Consider the following 17944-nt stretch of genomic DNA (forward strand, 5'->3'; position numbering starts at 1 on the left):
CCACCCCCACCCCCACCCCACACACACACACACCCCCTCACCCATCTCTCCCTCTGCTTTTATTTCTGTTTACCCACTTCGAGGCAAATGTTTCACCTTTCTACAGCACTTTTATTATTGTGCTCTTTCTCCCCCTTCCACGTTCGTATCCATTTTTTTTTATCCTGTGGTCGTGTTAATAGGTCTGTGTGTGTGTGTGTGTTGTGTGTGTAGTGTTGAGGCATGCCCCAACTCGCCGCCTTAAAAGAACTCAACATTTATTTCTTATATATTTATGTACTTAACGAAGTATTCAGAGGAACAAAAACAAGAACATGACTAGGTGTTTCATTAAGTAATCCACACTTCCTTTACTTTATTAAGGCCTGTGACTTATATATAAACATATATATATATGTTTTTATAAGCCTCCACATCTGGTTTCTCAGGGTTTTCTTTGGTGTGGAGTGGCACATGGAAAAAGAAAATAATACACGTGGACATGGTGTTTGACTCCACAGGTGTGAGTTCCCTTCTCTTTGCCCATTGCTTTAAAAGAACGAAAAAAAAATGCAGCGACAAACGCAACACGTCAATATTTTTCATAGCTTACTTGGATGCATTCAGGCGTTTAATTAGTCGAATGAGTTTAACGGGGTTCAATGTTGCTCCAAGCAATAAATCTATGTTTTTTTTTTTTTTCCTGGTCCACTTTTATACACAACAGGGAAATGAGAAATACCTTCAAATGGAGTACAATAAATCACTACTGCTAAATACAGCTCAAACATCACACGCTTGTAAATAACACCTTTCGACTGAGCTGAACACCAGGAGCTCATCAGGATAGAACATGATACAGGGCTCTTCCACAAGATTACACCGATACATCTAATGAACTGGGAACTTTCGCACAGACGGAAAATTGACTACTACTAAACTGACATCTACTTCTGCAAACAGGCTCAGAGTTGGCAGTATAAAAGTACTATGTTATACTGGTAGACCACTGTCATGACCATGGTCTCACCATCACCAACACCCTTTACAGACAGAAAAACCAGCCTGGATGCATCCTCGCTCCAAACACTGGCATCAGAAAAAGTCAACTACCAATATATCTTTCTTTTTTCATTGTATGCACTTTAATGCCTCATTTTACTCTGAAACGAAAGCGTAGACCAAAATGAAACAACTGAAGTTAAAAAATAACAATAATAATCATGGAACTTTCGACTCATCACAGTGACCAGCTTCGGCTGATTTACCATGAAAACGCACTAGTGACGTTCTTTCTCCTTCCTAAGAAGACTTCTTCCTAATTTTGTGGCAGAAGTTCCCAGAAATGTGTGAACACCCAAGTTTTGAGTCATTATCTTGCTGTGGGACAAAGTCCTGACCAACTACACCAGCTACACTACGCGCTCTTCTAAAACTTTTGACCGCAGTACAGACGGACGTTGGACAGACCATCGTCTCATCCGTTCCACTATGTCCTTGAGACTAATGCCAAAAAGAAAAGATGCAACGCCGACCCAGCCTCAACATCAGGAACTTGGAAAAGCCTGAGACATGCGGGGTTACATAACAACCTGCCACCAGAGCACCCCGATATGACATTGATCCACACTAGAAGTCAAAGAAGACCATCGTCCTCCACACCAGCTGAGACATCCTTGGTTTAAAAACCAAGCAAAACTCAGGACTTGTCTGACAAAAACGCCCACATTGACCAAAAGTGTGTGAAAAAGCAGAATTATCTTTTTCAGCCTTATGAGGACTCACAAGAAGAAGGAGGATCATCTCACTCGACTCCTTCTCGACTTGCCAATGAGTGAAAGTTGAGGGCATTTTCCAGTTTAGTGTTGATTATGAACTTGATCGTCAAAGGTTGTGGACGCATCATGACGTGGACCAACAAACGAGCGCACAATTATAAAAAATATTACCACTTCCCCCAGAGAGGACTTCTTCCAATTAAAAAAAAAAAGCAGTTTATTTAGCTCCATCATTTTATTCTGCTAATTAAAGTCTTTCTCAAATACACTCTCTAGTTTTAATCGTTTTATTTCATTTTTTTTTTTTTCCCTTTTCAAAATGAGCTGCGTTCCTCTGGAGTGTGGATCATAAAAATAAAACTTTAGAGCCTCTGCTTTACGAGAATATCATCGGGAATTTCACCGTCTTTACATTTTACACTCAAAACTGAATGAAAAACGCAAATAAAGCGGATGGGACTCGACTGTTGCGACACTAACTGAAAGCGGGGACGCAGCGTGCAGTTTCACACGCTTTTCCATAATTGCACAAGTGAGAGCGCCAATGGCATTCCTTGGCAGAGCCCGAGTTTCTTCTTAAAAACCAGCTTGTTACAGCAGAGACGGGAAAATTGGGGTAAGAGGTTACAAACACACGCGCCCGCACGCGAAAACAAGACGAGTCACGAGTCGTCTCCTTCGCGCGCAAAAAGCGCACAACTATAAAAGCTCGAGGTGCAGCACGTGGAGCGTGACAGTCTTATTACCTGAGGGAGAAACACAAATAAAAGATGGGATGATGGAGAGACAAAAGACGGATGAGCGAGGAGCCGGCGCGCGTGCGCGAGACCACACAGCCACGCGCCCGCTAAACCGCGCCGAGCGAAACGGGCGTGCGCATCTGCCGCCCGAAGTGTGCGTCTGTGTGCAGCTGAGTGTGAGCCAGGCTCCAGCTGAGAGGGCAGGCAATAGCAATTCCCAGTGACCTGAAAACTAGCTCGGCGGCAGCCACCTCAAAATACAGAGGAAAAGGGGGGGGGGAAATAAATAAAAAAAAAGAAAAAAAAAGAAGAAGGAGAATGTCAGTGAGCACGGAGGGAATGAAAGTACAGAAGGTGAGATTTAGAAATATTGCAGAGTGGTGGAGTAGAAAGGATGTGGGGGGGAAAAAAAAAAAAAACATAAAATAAAACACACACTCATACCCACGTACATCCAGGTGCGGTGAGGGATTACGGGAAGCGAAAAGAAAGAACGGATAGGAAAAGAAGGATGGGATGGTGCATGCAGCCAAAATCCCCCCCCCGAAAGTAAAGTGCAGGAGTGTGCGTCGACAGTCGACAGCGAGTCTGCGCGGGTGGGGGTGTGTGTCCCTTATTTTGCGAGGTCCCCGCGGTCAAGAGCGGATCCTCTTTCTCTCTCGTGCCCTCCTTTCACGCACTCGTTCCCCCACTCTTTTTTTATACACTCACTCCCCGTCCCCTCCCTCTCTTTTAGCGCGCCGCTGAATAACCCCCCCCCCACACACACACACACACACACACACACTCTCTCTGATGAGTGACTGATGAATGAAGTAGCTCTTTGAAGTCAAGAGTCACAGCAAGGCCGGTCGAGCGTGAAGAGACGCCGGACAAAAGACGGCGGAGAGTGAAGGGAGAAAAAGGAAGGAAAGGGAGGAAGAGGAAGAAAAGAGAGACACGCAGGGGGAGAGGAGGAGGGAGGGAGGGGGGTATATTCAATAAGAGAGAACGTCAAACTGAGAACATCCATAAAGTCAGAGAGGGACGGGGGGCAGAATGTGTGTGGCAGAAAGGGAGCTCTGCGTTTTTGCATGAGTGCCTCCGGGTATTTGCATTGTGCCGCTCAGGATGCAAAAGTCCGGCATCACGCAAGAGGGAAACGAGCAAAAAAAAGAATGAAGTGACATCTCTCTGGACTGCAGGGACGGCCTGGGAGGGTGGGGTGGGGGGGGGGTTCTTATGTGCCTGGAATACTGCAGCTAACCGACTGCTTACAGGCTATATTTTCAGAGACAACACTCTTAACGGCGCCTCTCTGCTTTCATTACCATCAGTGGGTATCTTGTTCTTCTTGCGGCATTACAGTCTTTTTTCTTTTTCTGCTGCCCCCTGCAAATATTTAGCCTCTTGAGCCTCATAACCCTGCCATTCGTCTTTGTCTGTATCACTTTCTGAAGTTTAACGCGGCCACAGAGGACAAAAATAAACTCCTTTGCGCGTTTTAAATCAGTGAACATCATCTAACACATTCGCACCTGAAAGTTTGGTGATGAAACGTTCATCAGCAGCAGTGGTGGTGGTGTAACATTTATTTTAAAAAATTAAATAAAATAACTCTGAGGTACCTGGCTTTCTGCTCGGGACGATGACATCATGATGGCAGGAGCATGAGAGGCAGTCACTGAGAAGTCTGTTTGATATTTATCGTTCTGGCTCGATTTGTCCAGTAATTAGAGAAGGGGAAACTGAGCCAAGGCAGATTTTAACAAAAAAAAAAAAAAACAAAGACGTGCGTGAGTTAAATATATAGACCGTTAATCTCCGTTGTAGTAGCTGGACACGTCTTATCGGCATAAGGGTGGGAATTTGTGTCCCGTTTGCTTACCACAACATAAGGACACCTCTCGCCTCTCATAAGCACGTCATTTACATACTCAGCCATAATTGGGCTGGCATTTTCTGCTTTTGCGACTGCAGTGTAATCGGTACATAACAAAACTGTTCTCAAGTATTCCCAAGTGGCCTTTTTTTCCCCCTCTCTTTCTCCATGCATCTGATTTCAAGTCCCGGTACCTCGTCAAAATACCCTGCAGTCATTGAACTTCCCAGTACACAGCGCCTTTTCTCCGTTTCATTTTTTTCTTCTGTGCTCGAGTTTGTCTTTTTGGTTAAAAGTTGTTCCTGTACATTTGAAAACTTTTACATTAAGTTGGACTTCCTTTTGCACATTACATCATTGTTATTCTGGTCCGTAAGCGTTAGTCTGGCCAGTGGTGTCGCTCAAGGGATGTAACTCCACCACTTGATTGATGGGCAACCAACATCTTCCAAATACATCATCCATTTCTTATAGTTGCAACAACAGCGATTGGATGGCTTGGATCATGCATTTGTGGTCCAAAGAGACGGTATTCAGCTCATATTCGTGTCTGTTTGACCTTTTCTACCCCCAACCAGTTCAACATTTTTGCTCTAAGTATTTTTAACTGTGTCCACCATCGTGTTTTTGAACCAAAACAACTATGCATGACTAATAACCCAACTTATCTTCAAGTGGCATCTTGAGATTGTGTATTCAGGAGAAAAAGTCTTGGGTAGTTTATGGGTCTTGGATGGATTTATAGCAACCCCCTGACCATTACATTGGTAGATCCCACCTTGTTCCTTTAAAACCTTTAAAACCTCATAGTTTATGTCCATAGTTTATGCTAGAGCTGATGGGGATTGCTTAAGAGGACTCACTCGCAGGAGAAGGCCCCACTGCTCGTTATGTCTAAATGGAAAAGCAAAATAAACTTCAAAATGGATGTTCAATCGTGCCTCCTCTAAAACATTTGCCTCAATTTTAAAATGTACGATGAATGCGTGTTAGCCTCGACTCTCCATCATTATCCATTATAACACACTGAGGCTTTTTACATTTAAGACTCTACATTGACTCCTGAAAATAGTCTGGCCTCAGTGGGACTGGGTTTTCCATTCCTATTAAACTCCAAACAGCCAATCTATGTGCTTGTTAAGACTACCCCAGGCTAAATCTGAAATATTGATATATTTTGTATCTTTTTCCATGTACTAGTCTTCTGGATGTCACAACAGTGTACTTTGCATGCGTAGGAGCCCCTGAAAGTGATCCAAAAGATTTTTACTGTATTTATTTGACAGCGTAACAAAAGTATGCGAACCGCGAACAGTGGAAGTTTGGCGTCTTTCTCAAAGACACGTTGACAGACAACACAAGGCTGTCGGCAGACATAATACAAATCATGGGGGATCAAAACGGTGATTTCGAGACTACTTCCTGAACTTCTCCTAATAGGTACCAAAGCAGATTTTTCTTTTTTTTTTTTTTTTAAAGGAATTGACAAGTAAAGCAGGTTTGAAAGACTCGCTCCCTTGGATTCTCTTTGTAATTTGGCATTCTCCCCAAGACCACCAGAATTTTCTGTGTGAGCAGAAGAAAACGGTGGGGGAAAAGCAGTCAGAGAAAGAACAAATGAGGTCTCCTCCGTTGTACAGTTCCCCAGGGCGAGAGCGAGAACACTACACTCCTCCCGTGTTTATCTCGATCTCACATCAGATCAGATCACTGGCGGATAAAGGCGCATCCTGACACATCACTTCCTCTCTCCGGAGGAAGCTGACACGCGCTGGGGACCCCAAATGACAGTGAGGTGGCAGGCGGGATAAAGAAGTAAAACTTTTTTTTTTTTTTTTTGACGGAGCGAGATGGAGAGGTGAACTGAAAAGAAAGCGAAAGCAAAGGAGACGTGAAAAATGTACAGAGAGAGAGGGGAAAGGTGAAACCTACATAGCAATGGCCCAGATATCACCCAGCGGAGTGGGGGTGAGGAGGAAAAGGAGGGGAGGAGGGGGGCAGAGTGGCAAGAGACAAAGAAGTAAAGAGACACTAAGAATAGTATAACTGGATTAGCTTTAACACTGACCTTTATTCAGCAGAGTGACACTCCCTCGCTCTCTCAATCGCTCTTTACAGCCGTTATAGGAGAGGCTTGTCCTACTTTTTAACCATTAAGTTCGACGCGACAGCGGCTCATGTTGAGATTCTCAAGCGAGGAGACGTGTTTATGCAACCCTCGTTCAACCAGATCTGTTCCTTAAAGGCATGTGTGTGAGCAGCAATTACCAGTAATCCCCTTATTTACAAGAAAATGATACCTTTCTGGTTAGAATTTACTCTGCAGGCTCAAATCTGTAGTATTTAGACTACGAACGGCTTCCCGCAACAAAGAGGTACAGGCACAACATTATGACCACCTTCTAATGCCCCTTTCACATCGAAGGAAAAACACGGTCGAACTGGGTTATCAACCCAGCAATCGACCCGTGATTTTATTGGCTTGGCTTCAATGTGAACAGACTATGTCGTTGTAGAAGCTCCAGGGCTGCGAGCAGCTCAAAAACAGAGCAAAGTTTTGGTCTACTCCCATAAGAGACCGATCTCTGAGGGGCAGAGGTTTGTGTCCATTTTTTCCCAATCAAACAAATCAAATGTTTCTCATGTTTGCGGAATTGCATGCGCAGCTGGGTTTATATACAGTTTATATAGCGATATGGCACTTTTTTTTATTGATCGTGGAAGTGCAGTGGCAAGGCCATGAGAGCCGCGAGCTGCTTTGCATCCGTGGAGAAGAGGAGATTCGGCGCACTTAAATGTGTAATGATGACGTTGTTGACGCAATAGCACAACAAAGGCGTGTCGACCCAGGTCTAAAAATCCTGTGTCAACCCAGTATTTTCAATGTGAAACGGGTATAATATTCACATCTCCATTGTGACTCAGAAAATGAACAAGGTTTCCAAGCAGGAGATTGAATTGTTACATGACGATCAATGGTCATAATGTTATGCCTGATCATCAGTTGAAATGATACCAGACTTTTGGGGACCGGAAGATGAGAACATAAAACAAAACTACACAGACATTTGTAACATAAATTACTAAACTAAAGGTACGGACACATCAAACAGACATCGTACAACAATTGGCAACGAAGATCAGCGTTGCCATCGCCTGAAGCCGTCTATGTCTGGACCAAAACGCACCTGAAAACACTACAGAGACCACAAACAATGAACAGGAAGTAACCCTTCAAACCAGTGGGTGGTGGTACAGTGTGTTTGTCTAACAAAAGAGGAAACGGGAAGAGCTGACACCAACTCAACAAGCCAACAATAAGAACCAAACACTGGTTTACTTCATGTAGCGTTGTTCACAGTCTATATTTAAAAAGGATGTTATTTTAAAAATATATCCATAGGCACTAGACCACAAGAAGAATCCATAGACGACTGAAAATATGCCAATTTGTTTTAGGCAGTAAACTCCAACAACGTGCTTCGTGTTTAGTTTTTTCACGGAAGAGGATGAAAAGAATGCTCAATGAGACATTGAGGCGTTGAGTTACAGAAACTAGTGGAACAGATGCTAGCCCAGATGTGATTTATATTTGAAAGGAGCGCAGTGGAAAAGTGTTCGCTGTTCAGTTTGTTATTAAAAGGACAATTGTGCAGCTTTAACCGGCACAAAAGCGAGCAATTCACGATAATGATGGGACGTGACTAAGTTATGCCAATCTTTTTAATGAAACAGCTTACTTAGGGTTCACTTGTCTGCTGACTTTTCTCCAACTGACTGGTATTTTATAAAAACAGTCTTATGAATAACTTAAATAAATTAATAATTTTAGCGGTTTCAAACCTGATCTGAAGCTCTCTAGGAGTGGTAGAGATGCAAGTAAGGGATAAGGTTGTCGGCATTTTACTTTCTTTGTAAAAGCACATTTGCATGTAGATTTCAAAATGAGGCTCAATAATTACAGAAAATAGTCACAAAACTCTGATTTCCATGTTTTCATTCAGGCTGAGTTACGGGAAAGACAGCTGAACGGCGAATTAAGTGACAGCGGCACATCCTATCTGTGACTTTGCCGTGCACACAGTCACACAAATCAAATCAACGTACAGTCTTGTGAACACAGATCACACAGGTCACACATTCACACGGTACACACTGGGACACATGCAACCCCTGCCTCAATGCACAAATGAAGGCACGGGACACACACACAATATCTGAGAATGTACGCAGTTTAAAGAAGCAGCAGCAGCAGCAGCAGCAGCTCTGGTGACCTACAGCTCTTCCCCGGAGCGATGCAGACAAACCAAGTGTAGCAGAACAAGGAATCTAATTTTTTTTTTTCCTCCCTCCCCTTGACTCCCATCTTTCCATGAATGGCAACAGCACTTTAGTTCCTTCTTGTGGTACGCTCACATGCACAGACGCACACACATGCACTCAGACAAAAGACCCCTGGGTCCTTGGATGGCATGATGGGCAGAAAAATGGACAGGGTGAGGAGTTTAAGGAGGCAGACAACGCTATCTTTCATTCTCCTTTTGGGATTTGTTAAAAGTTAGCCCACTCTCTCTCTCTCTGTCTGTGTGCCCAACGGGGAAGCAATCCCCAATCAGCTGAAACTCCTCCCCCTTACTCAAAGAGGCAGTGCAGGATTTGCATTTTTCCCACAATTCAATTAACACGCTTGTCAGCCTCTACTCTCCGTTCACATGCCTCCGCTGGCCACGTCCCGCTCCCACAGACACACCTCAGCTTCATGAATACATGTATTTATTCACAAGCACACGCATGCGGAAAACAGCCGCATTTACTTGTTTGTTTACAAATGAATCAGGAGGAGCTCGGGCTCAGGAGGGGATGAGGAGAAGCTCCCGGGTCACATCCCTGTCTGGACTTGTCACATTCAGGGACGAGAGAAGACGGCGCCGTTAATGGATGCACAGAGGCGTCTCCGTGGGGGGTGGGGGTGGGGGGGCGTCTTTCTTTCTCGTCCTTCTGCGTCCCCGAAGAAGGAAGCGCGACGCAAGAGGAGGAGGCAGTGTCAAAAATGAAGGGTGTCTCGTCAAAGAGCAGGGCGTCATGGGGCGATAAAAGAAAGAAGTCATGGTTGATGAGAGAAGAGACGAACGGAGACGCGGCCAAACCCGATTAGAAAACAGGAACTGAGATCAGTGGCCACAGATGCTCTGACTTTGCCGCGGGCCCGGCTAATGACTTCAGCGAGCCTCTTGTCTGACTAATAGACTGTAATCCTATTCTCATGGATAGCATACCATAGCATGCCGCGGCACCACTCATTAACCACTATAGAAATGCCCACTAATCAGTCAGTTGCTTAAGCTAGAACAAGCTAATGCTAGGCTAGGATAATCAATAGGCAGTAATCCTGTTGGAGGAGCTGCTGCAGCGTAGCGGCCCTCATTACCAGCCATAGAAATGTCTGCTAATCATTCACCGCACGGTTATTTGTCCACAGGGCCGCGTAATCACTGGTGGTGGAGGTGGTGGTGGTGCGTTTGAGGGCTGACATTTGACAGTCGGCAGCAGAGGGTGGAAGAGAAAGAGTGACACACGGAGCAACGGAGGCTGTGTAATGATTAAGAAGCACATCACTCTTGCTTTTCTTTCCCCCTCTCTCGCTCTCCTTCCCTGTCTGTCCTCTTTGTCGAGGATTACAACCAGATCGGTTGTGGGGGGGGGGTGGAAAAAGGGCTCCGCTCTATGTTAGCGTCATTCAAGTTTTATCAGTCAATGAAAAACCCCTCTCCGATCCGCGGCGGCTAATCAATAGCGAAGGCTCGGAGGCAGAGCGAGCGATAACCCTTCGCGGACCACCAAAGGAGATGGACGGCAGCGGTCAAGCGGATCCCTCCCCTTGTCTGGTCTTCACAATGAGCCGAAGTGAAACAGCTGGGGCGAATCAATGGCTCAACAGTCAACTTGACCGTTGTAGTTTGAATTCGGTTCAATGTTTGTTTCCCTAATGCTACTAATTGGCCGACTTTGATTCTCTGATCAAACACAGCCCAACCCTTCCCTGCCACAACTTGTCTGAAGGCGGCGGCTGCTGCTGCTGCTACGACACAGGTTTATGCAGTGTGTGTGTGTGTGTGTGTGTGGCCATAGCAAGGGGCCCAACACAAGGTATCCACATATTCTCTGAATTGCGAGGCGGCACGTTGTACGTCACGGTGACCGCAGCATGAACCTGAGCTCAGCTCCTGTCATCAAGAGGAAGCAGCTGAGAGAGACCTGTCGACACTCAACTTAAACTACCGAAGAACAAAACACATAGGGGCCATATCGCAACCTTTTTACGTGCCAGATAGCAAGAGCGGCGACCCTCCCTTTCACAATATTGTGAAGGGCAAGAGCATAAAACTTGAAGAGGCACTTCGTCCGAAGCCGTCGGACGGCTAATCAGGTTTTTGGATTTAGGGCCGTTATTTGGATTACGCTATTGGTTTGAACAACTGAAACATTGTTAAGAGGTTGGGAGTAAACAGCTACGGCAATAAAATAAACTTCCTGGTCTGGTGGACTGCGTGCGCGAACGGCCAATCTCTGGGTCAGATCGACCCCACCGCGGGTTCATGTGATAGATTAACAGGGTTGTGGGACGCTGAACGAGACTGCGTTGAGAACAAAATGTTCCATGGGGTTTGATTTGAATGTTTGCTTTTCCCCCTTTCTGGTAGATAAGTATTCAAATATAATAAAATAAAATTTAAAAAAAAGTGTGCAATGGAAGAATTTTGCACTTGTGACAACTTGTACCCATGCAATCTGGAACAAACAGTAACAAAAGCAAATGTGTAAATTGCTCATTCTGACTGAGTTTCCAGTGACAAAATGATCAAAATTCTAACGATAATGAACACATTAGCAAACGTTTGAGGTTTTACTAAATTACCAAAGTGGTAAATAGATCAGGGAAAAGTCTATTAATCTGCTGTTTTCAGCAGTTAACGTAAACATGCACTTTAAAACCTCATACGTTTAATATAAATCACGTAACGCGGGGCCAGCACAGGTATTAAACCGCCAAATCCGACTTGAGGCCCGGGTTGCAGTAAGACAGACGGGCTTGCCAAGCGAGCTAAGGCCATCTGAGCTCAGTAAACATGAAGGGAATAACAGGCTGCAGGGAATGTTTGCTGGGAATGCTGGAACGCGGAGCAGCCACAGCCGCAGGATGAGCGGACGTAACCGGCTTTGGAGCGCCCGGCCGCCAGTGCTTAAACCCGGCTAATCTGATTGGATTAACACCGACCTGCCTGACTACACATCAGGGCATGCATACATGCACATACACAAGGAGTGTGCGCACACACACACACACACACACACACACACTTGCACTATATGCCAATCAGCCTCTGCAGCTTCCTGGAGTTCATCTGGATTCTGGGCTGTGCTGGATGGCTGGCTGGCTGATGGCTTCACGCTGGGCTTCCACATGCATACGCTCTTCTCACGCCACACACACACACACACTTAGTCCCAGAGCCATCTTAGAGAGCAGTGATTTGTGCTGTGAATCTGAAACAGACCTATTGAAAGAAGAGTAATGCCCGGTACTTGACAACCGTGCTAATTGACTAGCCCCCTCCCCAGCAATGAAACTAAACGTTTTCACCCCTCCATCCTTTATCTTTTCAATCATCCCCCGACAGCTCTGCTCTTGTCCCACACTCATCCTCTTCCTCATATCGCTCTTCATCTCCTCTTGTGTCCCTCTCTCCTTGCCTTGCCTCTCCCCTCCACCCTCCACCCTTCCACCCCCTCCCCTCCCCTCCCACTCATACATGTAATCATTCATTAGAACCAAGGCAGTTGTCCATTAGGCAAAGCAGCCATTTTGGAAATTGCAGCAAATCTTCCATGAAAAGACATTTCCTCTAATGCGGTAGTCACGCTCGGAGGGAGAGCGAGAGAGAGGGATGGCGGAGGAGGGAGAGAGAGAGAGAGAGAGAGAGACAAGGGGGCAGGGATGGCGGGAGGAGAGTGAGAAAAAGTGAAGGAGACAGAGAGAGCGAGAGAGAGAGAGCCCCCAGCCATAAAGCCACCAAGCAGAAAGCCAGCCCCGCTGTTTGATTAGAGAGTGACACCATCATAGATGGAATGAGGGATGGGAGGAGAGGGAGGGGAAAGTGTTGTGGAGGCAAAGAAGTGGGAACGAAGAGGAGGAGGAGGAGGAGGACGGAGACAGAGGCGGAGAAATTAGCCCCATCACGTCTCTTACTAAGTCGTTCTATGACACATTAGGATTAAAACCAGACGCACAATTACGACATGTGTGCACATCCACTTGCGCGGGACAGATGGCATCCTCCGTATGAAAGAGTGCCTCTAATTTGAGTAAAGTGATAGGAGCCTCCTTAACCAATTAGAAGCTCCACATCTTCAGGCCTTTGCATTAGGATGTTTGCGTCGTTAGCGCGCGCGTGTGTGTGTGTGTGTGTGTGTTAGTGTTTCCTGTGGGACCAGTGAGGAACATTAAAACTGATACGAGAGGAGGGAGATGACTGATTCATTCCGAGTGCAGTGTGTACGAGTTGTTTTTGTTTTGTTGTTTTTTTAAATTATTTTTCCCCCACGAAGCCACTGTTGAGCTCGATCGCATCTAATCACCGATCAAAGACGGACCACTCTCTCCCGTTATGAGCCATTCATCTCGAAACGCGCCTTCCTCCGAGGCTGACACATTCGTCACCGGACCAAACTGAGCCTAATCCATCGTAGCATTTTTTTTTTCCCGCCACGATTTAGGATGCACCGAGATTGAGAGAGAGAGAGAGAGAGAGAGAGAGAGAGGAGGCGAAAGGAAAAAAAAAAAAAAAAAAAATGTTCAATCCAATTTCTTCTCAAAAAATAATAATAAAAACCTTGTCTCTTGAAGTGGAAACATTTTGAAGTTACTGTGCGACTGTACAATCAATAACTAATCCAGCCATAGCAACAAGGCTTTGGAACATGTTTCACAGTACTAATAGAAAACAGTGCAATAGGGACTCGTTTAATGATCATAAATGTCTTAAAAATCACAGTAATGTTGCTTAAAAGGCATCTGGTGAACTTATTAAGCAGCGAGCGCGAACACAATTGGACAATTCGTCGATTATCAATTAACTAATCATCAATATCACTATAAACACATTTAATTTAGCCATTTGTTGTTCCAATCCACCTGGGTTTAAGTTCTCGAAAGGGGACTGTTATCCAATTTCTCTGTGCTCTGATTTGATTTTATGTATAATTCACGTTTAATCAGTTAAGCTGAAGCATAAAAACACGGCAAATGTCACGATCGATTCTTAAATAAACTCAGCCATTATTGACTTTTTCCATTTTTTTCATTTTTTTTTTTTTTTTGCTCTCCCTCCTCTTCTTTCGCAGTCAGGAGGGATATTTTGCGCCTCAATAATCCAGCTGATGGAAACGATCCCAATTCGCATTTTATTTTTGCAGCGTTTGAAACGTTTGTGTAAAATCCACTTGACAGCTGGATGAGAACAGTTCCTGGATGATCTCTGCACGAGGACTGCCGCCGCCGCCACTGCCTCATGGTTGCACGTTTCTCAATAAGCGTTGGTCCCTTTTTCTGCGTTGTTTTTGTTTTTTTCCTTTATCTCACAGGTGCAACTCTGAACCACTTCCTCCAAAATAAAGCGAGCAGATATGTGGCGCGCTGTTTACTTAAACCACACTGAGGATACGCACAGCTGATCCGAAAGCTATGCGTACGACACTGCGCCAAGAGAGCCCTCGCTGCTGCCGCCGCCGCCACCGCCGCTCTGTGAACACAGATGATCTTTTCCACACTTTCGCCGGCCGTTTCACCACATTGCCCTCGAGACAAATGTTCTTAGCGGCACGACAATGAGGACGCAGGACAAAAGCACATATAAGGAGGTAATGAGACAGAGAAGAACAAACACGGCAGACAGAGAGGGAGGGAGTGCTTGTACGTTCTTGTATCTGCTTCTCTTTGTTGGGAAAGTGGTGCCGCACATAATGTGGAGGGGCAACGTTTCTCCCCCCGTCCCCGCAGGGTGCCATTAAAGCGTACAGTCCCTTGTTTTTCCCTGTCCGGTGTGATCGGTTAGTCGATTACACCTGAGGCGAGAGATCGCCTCTCTGCTGCAGCTCATGAATTCGTCCTGTCTCTTTCTGTTTCTCGTGGCCTCTTCAGGTACACACACAAATGCAAACACACACACACAAGTTCAGGCTTTGCAACGGTGCTCACAAAGTGATGAAAGGCCGTTTATCCAGCGTCCACTGCGATAGCTCCGCGTTATCACCTCTGACCGGGGTGGAGGGGTGTAGTGGGTGGGGGGGAACCACAGGAGTCAGGACAGACGCCAGCAGCAAATACCAGCGCTAGTGTGTGTGTGTGTGTGTGTGTGTGTCCCAGTGGTAATAATCACCCGGATTAGAGCGGAGCCAAACCCCTGCAGGGCATCCCCCCTCCAAACCCCCCCCCTCTCTCCCGGCCCGGCCCAGCCCTACCCCGGCTGCAGCACTGATCCCCACTTTCGAGGCTGCCATGGGAAGCAGAGCAGCCGGCCTGACATCTCCACCACGCCTGGCTGCCAGACAAGTCAGATAATTTCCACACATTTCATCTCTGAAAAACCCCCTCTCTTTGTCCCACTGACCACTCGCGGCCAAAATATATTATTGAACAATCATCGGCAACAGAAACACACACACACAACGCGTCCAACGAGCCCCCCGTACCCTTTAACCACAAGGGTGCAGTGAAATGGAAGCTGATGCGGCCGTCAATATGTCTGTGTGAGGGGATGCAACGTGGGCAACAACAATGGGGGGTGGGAAAATAAAATGGGTTATGCCTAAATAAAAAATGCGCATCGTGTCTGGGGACCTCGCTGTCAAAGCAAGAGATTATTACTGCGTGGTGTCTCGAAATAAATTCTGTGTGTGATTCAGTGTGTGTGTGTGTGTGTGATATTGGCACCTATCAACAATTGTCAGAGGAACTGTTGAGCTCCTGTGGCATTTGTTACAGAGCAGTGTTAAAAATGTCAATCAGCGCTCGCCTCGGAGTCTATTATCGGCCCCCGATGTTTGAGGAAGAGTCACAAAAAAAAAAAAAACACGTCCCTCTTTTGTTTAAAATCACTGCCCCATCCAGGGGAGAGAGACAGGGAACCTCTGATTCAAGATGATTTACTGAGCCGCCACATCCATCAGACTGTAGCAGACTTTAATCTGCGCTCGAGAAGACCTCTGACATGTTGTGTTAAACAAATATGATTAGATTAAAACAGCCTCTGAAGGAATAATGAGCTTTGGGCACAGCATTATGTGCAAGATTGTTAATAATACACAGAAAATGTTAATAATTTCAAGGTTTGTTTCATTTAAATGTTGGTTTGGAGTCATTTAAACTTAAACCTTTCAAGATTAAACATACAAGCACGGCTTAAAAGTTTCAGGGGTATAAATCTTAAAACATTTAACTGCGGATCTCCTGTTTGGTGCCACAGGTCCGTGAACCTTGCCCACACACTTGTTCATAAAAAGCAATTATGTGACAGTTTTTTTTTTTTTTTTTACCTCAGAGTCTTCTGCTTGCTCTCCTTCTTGTTGAGGACCCCCGGCACACAGTTGGTGAGCTCGGTCCAGTCGGCGTGCAAGCCGCAGCTCCAGCCGGTGGAGAACCGGGAGAAGAGCCAGGTCTCCTTGCGGTTCGGCCGGTAGCAGGTACACTTCTTCTGGCCCGGTCTGCAGTCGCAGGGGACCTCCAGGCGGACATTCTGGACCAGGTGCCGGCCGAAGGTAGTCCCCCCGGTCTTCTGGATGTGCAAAAACACTATCACGTCCTCCCCTTTGATTTGGAAATCGATCGTCCTCTCCAGGTCCCTCACGGGGAAGTAGTATTTCTTAACGTAGTGGGGGTCCGGAGTCGGGAAGATGTCCCCCTCGTCTTCTTCCGTGAAATAACCGTGCGGGGAGCCGAAATTGATCACCCCTGGCGCCACGTACTGATAGAGAATCAGCATGAAACACACGGATCCGACGACGATCAACAAGAATTTGCTGCTCCTCTCGACCATGGTCCTTCCCAGTGCGGTCCCCGCAGCACGCTACCATTTCCCAGTCAAGCCGACAGCAGCAGCAGGGAGCGGGGCGCTCGGCGTCTTCATTTTCGCTCTCCGCCGCCAAGAAGGACTCGTTTTCCTCGGGGGCTCAAGAGTGGCTCGTTCCGCTTCGAGGCGACCGGCGAAGTTGGCTCATGGCTCTGCGAGACCGCTCAACACCGTGAAAGACGCATTGTAACTCGCTCAGAAACCTCCCCCCCCCATGTAGCCGACCCTCCCCCGTTACTTTACTTTGGTTTCCAGTCAACACAACGAGCTCACTGCATCACAGCGGAGCTATGTACCCAGGATGCAGCGCGAAGCCTACCTTTTCAACCTCTCTCTCCCTCACTCTGAAAACCAACCGAGCCACGGGACTTTTAATTTATTGGTTGACACGTAACGACCGCGTCATCCGCCACCAGCCAATAGCTAGCAGTCTTTTTTAGCATTTAGCAAAATGCGGACATGCACCATTAAGAAATTTGTTTTCTTTTATTACAAATGCCAAGCTTGTCTTTGTAAGTAATGAAACATCTCGCTCACTTAAATGCACTCAAGTTTTTTTTTTTTTTTTTAGCTGCAGCCTGTCCTGGTTTAACTAGCGGCTTACAGCGGCTAATCTTTGTTTATTTATTTGAATTCAAGGAGCCATAATAAGATTACTCAATCTCTGATTTTCCTCTTTGTGCCTGTGCGTGATCTCAACAGCGTTAACATCTGAGTCTAAGTCTGAGTTTATAAAACAAGGATATTTATCTAGTTTTCTCCTTGTTTTTTCAGGCTAGGTTTCGTCTATTTGATTAAACCAGTATTTTTTTTAATTTTTTTAGACTGATCCATAATGTTAGTTGTAGATTTAACTGTGAAATCTGCATTTTTTTCTTCTTCTAATTTTAATTGCTATGAACTAATGTTATCTAATATAAATTAACCTTCACACAGAATCTTTCTGTAGTTTTTGTACTACAGATGTTTTTTTAAAATTTGTCGTCAGTGTTGTGGCCTTCATTGTGGGTTGGAGAGAGATGTATTTCATTATCCTCTGTATGCCCTGGCAGGGATGTCTCATACAGCCCAATTTGATCTCAAGCGGGTCAAACCAGTCAGATAACAGCATAATAACCTATAAGCAATGACAACTCAAGATTTTTGCCATTTGTTTTTGTGCAAAGCAGAACAAGTAAACTCCCATTTACCAATTTAATAAACTATCCTTCAAAAAATGACATTTCTTAAGAAAAATAAGTGCAATTTGTGCACATTGCTGTCTGCTGTTTAGTCATGGGTCTCAGTGTTGTGTTCTGTCCACTTTGAAAAGTTGCAGTCTTCTTGCAGCCCACGCTGTACGTTTGACACCTGTGTCATACAGCATATATAGCAGAGCAACTTTTGAGTCTGATTAGTTTCCAGTTTCCCTCTCAGTAGTATATATACTAGTGACAAAAATTCTTCATTACATCCATTTAA

General features: G+C 45.6%; 1 protein-coding gene across 1 annotated transcript in view; it reads right to left on the reverse strand.

Moving 5' to 3' along the window:
- hs6st1a (heparan sulfate 6-O-sulfotransferase 1a) overlaps window positions 1-17005 on the reverse strand; it is a 59726-nt gene extending 42721 nt beyond the window's left edge. Inside the window, exon 1 of the mRNA XM_047610564.1 lies at window positions 15951-17005. Within this exon, the coding sequence (XP_047466520.1) occupies window positions 15951-16450 (500 nt within the window). The 5' untranslated portion in view covers window positions 16451-17005. The remainder of the gene's footprint in view (window positions 1-15950) is intronic.
- Window positions 17006-17944: the final 939 nt, after the last annotated feature.

This window comes from Mugil cephalus, chromosome 17 (genome assembly GCF_022458985.1).
Source record: "Mugil cephalus isolate CIBA_MC_2020 chromosome 17, CIBA_Mcephalus_1.1, whole genome shotgun sequence".
In the NCBI taxonomy this organism is placed as follows: domain Eukaryota; kingdom Metazoa; phylum Chordata; class Actinopteri; order Mugiliformes; family Mugilidae; genus Mugil; species Mugil cephalus.